Genomic DNA, 4801 nt, shown 5'->3' with positions numbered 1-4801 from the left:
AAGGCTTTGCGTGACAGAAAGATAGACGACGTAGAATTCTCGCTTATTCTGGCCGAAGAAGACAAATACGAGAAATTAAAGTCGGACATAAGGAATAAAAAAACAGTCGTAAAAGATCTTTCCGAGGAATCTCGCAAAAAGATCTACCAGGAGGCAAAAGAAGAGCTTCAAAGAAAGCTTGCTCAGTAAACATCTGCTTCGAAAAAAGCGTGACGGGATTCTATTTACATATCGAACGCCGGCTGTCTGGTTCATATGCAAATTAAATATAATAATTTTCACATACATAAGCGTCCAGATGTGTCTGGCGTTCGCTTGTGATCGTGGACTTTGGGGCTGGGGAGGCCTAAAGTCCCGAGTTCGAGCCTCGCTGTAGATGCATTTGGACCGGTTGCTGAGTGAAAAAAAAAGCCTCCCCCACTCACAGCAACCGTGGGGGGAGGGGTAGAAAGTGCGATTCAACCCCGCGATGGGGGGTTTCGCGAGGAAAAGTTGGAAAAGTCAGGGGGTGTCTCGGGACGCTGTCCGGAGTTCACCCTCTGGTGGGTCGTAAGAAAGATATATGTGTATGTACTAGAGGGCCTCTGGCGCGGGATGAAATAAGCCCCGTAAGCCCAAAATGCAAAAAACCCCACTGGGGATAGCTTGGTGTTCTGCGCGATGCATTCCCCAGTGGGGTTTCTGGCAAAATAAACGCCAGTTTTGCATTTTTATTTTCTCGGAATCCATCCTAACAGGGGGTGGTTGGGGTCTATTTTGTAAAATATTTCGTAAATTACGTCAGGATAATAAGGAATATCCTTATCAAGCCGACAAAACATCCACTCGGCTCTGCTCATATCAGAAACCTCAGGAATAGACTTACCGGTAATTTCAGACAAAAGGTAGGGAATAGCTTTGTAATATTTCCCTAGCTTTAATTTTTTCAACGTTTTCCGTAGACTTTGCGGGGTTGGCTCTTCTAAGTGGTCTATGATTTTCTTCTTTACTTCGTTGTCTAAATATACCGGATGTAAACCTTGGATATGACTCATCCAGTCCCTGAAGTATTTTATTCTTTTGTATGGCGTTTTCTTACGACCTCCATTGGCGTAATACTGCTCTCTGGTAGCATTTGGTACGGCATTACGAATATTCTTACCACATTCGTAACACTGTGCTGACGTGTCGTCTTCTATTTGCATTTTCTTACCACAACACCAAAAGGGTTCTGGCTTAGGTACGATAACTTTAGGTCTTAGACAAATTATGCAAAAGTCGTTAACGAACTTCTTACATTCTTCGCACTCCATATATAGACTAACATATTTAAGTGCGCTGTTGCCCTCAACCACACTTGGAGTGGGGGTCGTCCGTAGGTGGATTTTTGACACGGGTCTTGCCCTGTGTTGAGATTGCGCTGGAACCCCCATTCCCTATACTACTTCTGCTTTGAAAAAAGCGTGACAGGATTCTATTTACATATCGAACGTCAGTCTAGAAAATATGCAAATTAGAGTGTAAGACATAAATATAATAATTTTCACATACATAAGCGTCCAGATGTGTCTGGCGTTCGCTTGTGATCGTGGGACTTTGGAGCTGGGGAGGCCTAAAGTCCCGAGTTCAAGCCTCGCTGCAGACACATTTGGACCGGTTGCTGTGAGTGAAAAAAAAGAGCAACCGTGGGGGGAGGGGTGGAAAAGATAGAAAGTGCGATTCAACCCCGCGATGGGGGGTTTCGCGAGGAAAAGTTGGAAAAGTCAGGGGGTGTCTCGGAACGCTGTCCGGAGTTCACCCTCTGGTGGGTCGTAAGAAAGATATATGTGTATGTACTAGAGGGCCTCTGGCGCGGGATGAAATAAGCCCCGTAAGCCCAAAATGCAAAAAACCCCACTGGGGATAGCTTGGTGTTCTGCGCCCAGTGGGGTTTCTGGCAAAATAAACGCCAGTTTTGCATTTTTATTTTCTCGGAATCCATCCTAACAGGGGGTGGTTGGGGTCTATTTTGTAAAATATTTCGTAGATTACGTCAGGGTAATAAGGAATATCCTTATCCAGCCGACAAAACATCCACTCGGCTCTGCTCATATCAGAAACCTCGGGAATAGACTTACCGGTAATTTCAGACAAAAGATAGGGAATAGCTTTGTAATATTTCCCTAGTTTTAATTTTTTCAGCGTTTTCCGTAGACTTTGTGGGGTTGGCTCTTCTAAATGGTCTATGATTTTCTTCCTTACTTCGTTGTTTAAATATACCGGTCGATAACCTTGGATATGACTCATCCAGTCCCTAAAGTATTTTATTCTTTTGTATGGGGTCTTCTTACGACCTCCATTGGCGTAATATTGCTCTCTGGTAGCATTTGGTACGGCATTGCGAATATTCTTACCACACTCGTAACACTGTGCTGACGTGTCGTCTTCTATTTGCATTTTCTTACCACAACACCAGAAACCCTTCGGCTTGGGTAGGTTAACCTTGGGTCTTAGACAAATTATACAGAAGTCATTGGTGAACTTTTTACATTCATGCATATATAAGACAAATATCTTAACATAGAAGCAACAAATAACGAGACACGGGTATTTCCCGCTGCCGGCGCCTTCCTTAAACCGCCTGTAAAACCCGTAAATCTTTGACATTGACCGCGAGTCCCCCTTACTGCTGCTGACCAACCAAGATCATATACAGTCACTACTCCAAAGGGTGGAGAGCTACGTCGGAACAGAACACACATCAGAGAAGCACTGCCATCCCCCATAGGACACCAAAGCCCGCCTGCAGAATCTCCTGGAACAGAAGTGTCTAATCCAGCACCACATAATGGAATGATTACAACACGCAGTGGCAGGGTCGTGAAACCACCAGAACGATATGTATAATTTTCAAAAGAACTGTTCAAGAATAGCACATAATCGCAACATCAGTTGTATGCATGGACAGCTGATATATAGTCATTGTTACTATTGTTTTCGTTGCATATACATCTATATATATATATATATGTTGTTGTTTTTTACGGAAAGGAGGATGTCATGCTATATGTCATATGATACCATAGCATTGACTGAAACCCTATATCCATCTATCAGACTGTATGATACACATTTGTAGCCCGAATTGATATACTCAAAATAAAGCCATATTTCGCAACCACCAAGGAACAGAAATCATTACAATATTGTGGCCGTACTTTATTTGGAGTCATGCTCTGTTGTACGGACCATACCACTAATTGTTTATGTGGTTAAAGCCTGATAAATAAAATAAATAAAATAAATAAAAACAGACTTCCAGAATCTGAGACTGTTTTCCAGCTATTTGTTTGTGCTTATGTGACATAGCAACGGTAACCAAGGGGAGTCGGAAGCCAGCGTACGTGTACAATGACGAAATTTGGTTTGGTTGATTGTTATTTAAATGTTGTCAACCAGAAATCTATAGGACAATCCAACAAAGCAAAGTGACAAAACCTATTGTTAAAATGGACGTAGACAATAAAGCATCACAATAGCAATGTTTATATAAACAACAAATATACCCACCTATAAAAACCATTTCATATATAAAAAACCTGCATAGCAAGTTTTACTATGGGTTTTAAGAAATGCTTACCCTTGCAGTAGCTTGCGGTTTGTTTGTTTCCATATAACTTTTAGTTGATCTACTGCCTTGACCATATACTTCCCTAACTTCTTCTTTTCTTTCAACTTGATTTTCGCAGCATCTATGATCTCTTCTGTCAAGGGTGGATGAGCAGTTTCGTTCCCTCTCTTTTTGACCGGTTTTAGCTGTCTTAACAAATATTCGTTCCACTTAGTTTCTTTCTTTAACTCTTTCCATCTTAAACCTTGCTTCATTTTGTTCAACTCGGTCGTCGATTTGCGTTGAAATGTACTCTTCTATATCCTCAGTCCTTTGTTCTGAATTTCTTCGAAATCTTCCTGCAGCACAATCCTCAAGAGGTTTTCCTGGACGCTTGAACGAGTTGCCGAATAACCAATTCATCTTCAGAAAGCTCAAACTTCTTGATTTTTTCATCTAAGTTTCCTAACTTTGTCCTTCAACTCTCCGATTTCCGCCTTGGCTTCATTGGCTTCCTTTTTAAGGGATGTGTTGCTATTTTCTAATTTCTCCCATTTTCATCGCCATCCTTTCTATTTCTTCTTCGAGTCTTGCTATTTCTTTTTTAAGACTGTATTAAGAGCGACTGTCTGTAAAAATCGAGTATCGGCCGACAGTTGCAAAAATCGAATTTCTTTTTATTTTCCCATTAGAACCCCACGCCTGGCTACGCAGGCTAGATCATGTAAGATTACACTGTTCGAAATGGGCAATTTATATAGTAATAGTAATAATAATTTATTAATCTATATAGCGCATTTTCCATTAAAATGATCCATACAAAGGTTATTAGATCTATTCACCGCTTTTAACGGCGTGTTGGAAATTTGTAATTTTTTCCAAACTCCCCTTCGGCATACAGCATATGACAGCTATTTCCAGCGGAAATCTGAATTTCTCTAAGATAATAATTAACTTTTCGTTGATTTATTTCATGTCTGTTCTTGTCCCAAATATATGGAATCTTCTTTTAAACGTGAAGCAGCAACTTTACAGAAATATGAGAAGTTAGAAGACATGAATTGTATGAAGAGCTAGCTAACGGTAAGTAGGTCAAGGTATATATTTCTTTAGTTGATCTTAGTCTGAGCATATACGAGCGAGATTACTATTATCAGTTAGACGACATAAAAGCGCGCCACTCTTTCGCTTGTTTATCGGTCTTTATATTTTCTCTAATGCGTCTATATCGCC

The 4801-nt window shown here is 40.8% G+C and overlaps 1 protein-coding gene across 1 annotated transcript; it reads right to left on the bottom strand.

Moving 5' to 3' along the window:
• Positions 1-1433: 1433 nt before the first annotated feature.
• On the bottom strand, positions 1434-2457 carry LOC148908500 (uncharacterized). Its single transcript, XM_089035552.1, has 2 exons — positions 2097-2457; positions 1434-1476 (listed from the first exon to the last, which is right to left on the bottom strand). Exons 1-2 carry the CDS (start codon positions 2413-2415, stop codon positions 1472-1474), a joined length of 324 nt encoding a protein of 107 aa, XP_088891678.1. The 5' UTR covers positions 2416-2457; the 3' UTR covers positions 1434-1471.
• Between the last annotated feature and the right edge of the window lie 2344 nt (positions 2458-4801).

Source organism: Actinia tenebrosa, unplaced genomic scaffold (assembly GCF_029948245.1).
Source record: "Actinia tenebrosa isolate PJP-AT-01 unplaced genomic scaffold, QUT_ActTen_1.0 PGA_scaffold3__52_contigs__length_22856419, whole genome shotgun sequence".
Taxonomy (NCBI): Eukaryota; Metazoa; Cnidaria; class Anthozoa; order Actiniaria; family Actiniidae; genus Actinia; species Actinia tenebrosa.
Note: the sequence above shows the minus strand (reverse complement) of the source record. Positions and strands in the feature narration are given on the sequence as shown.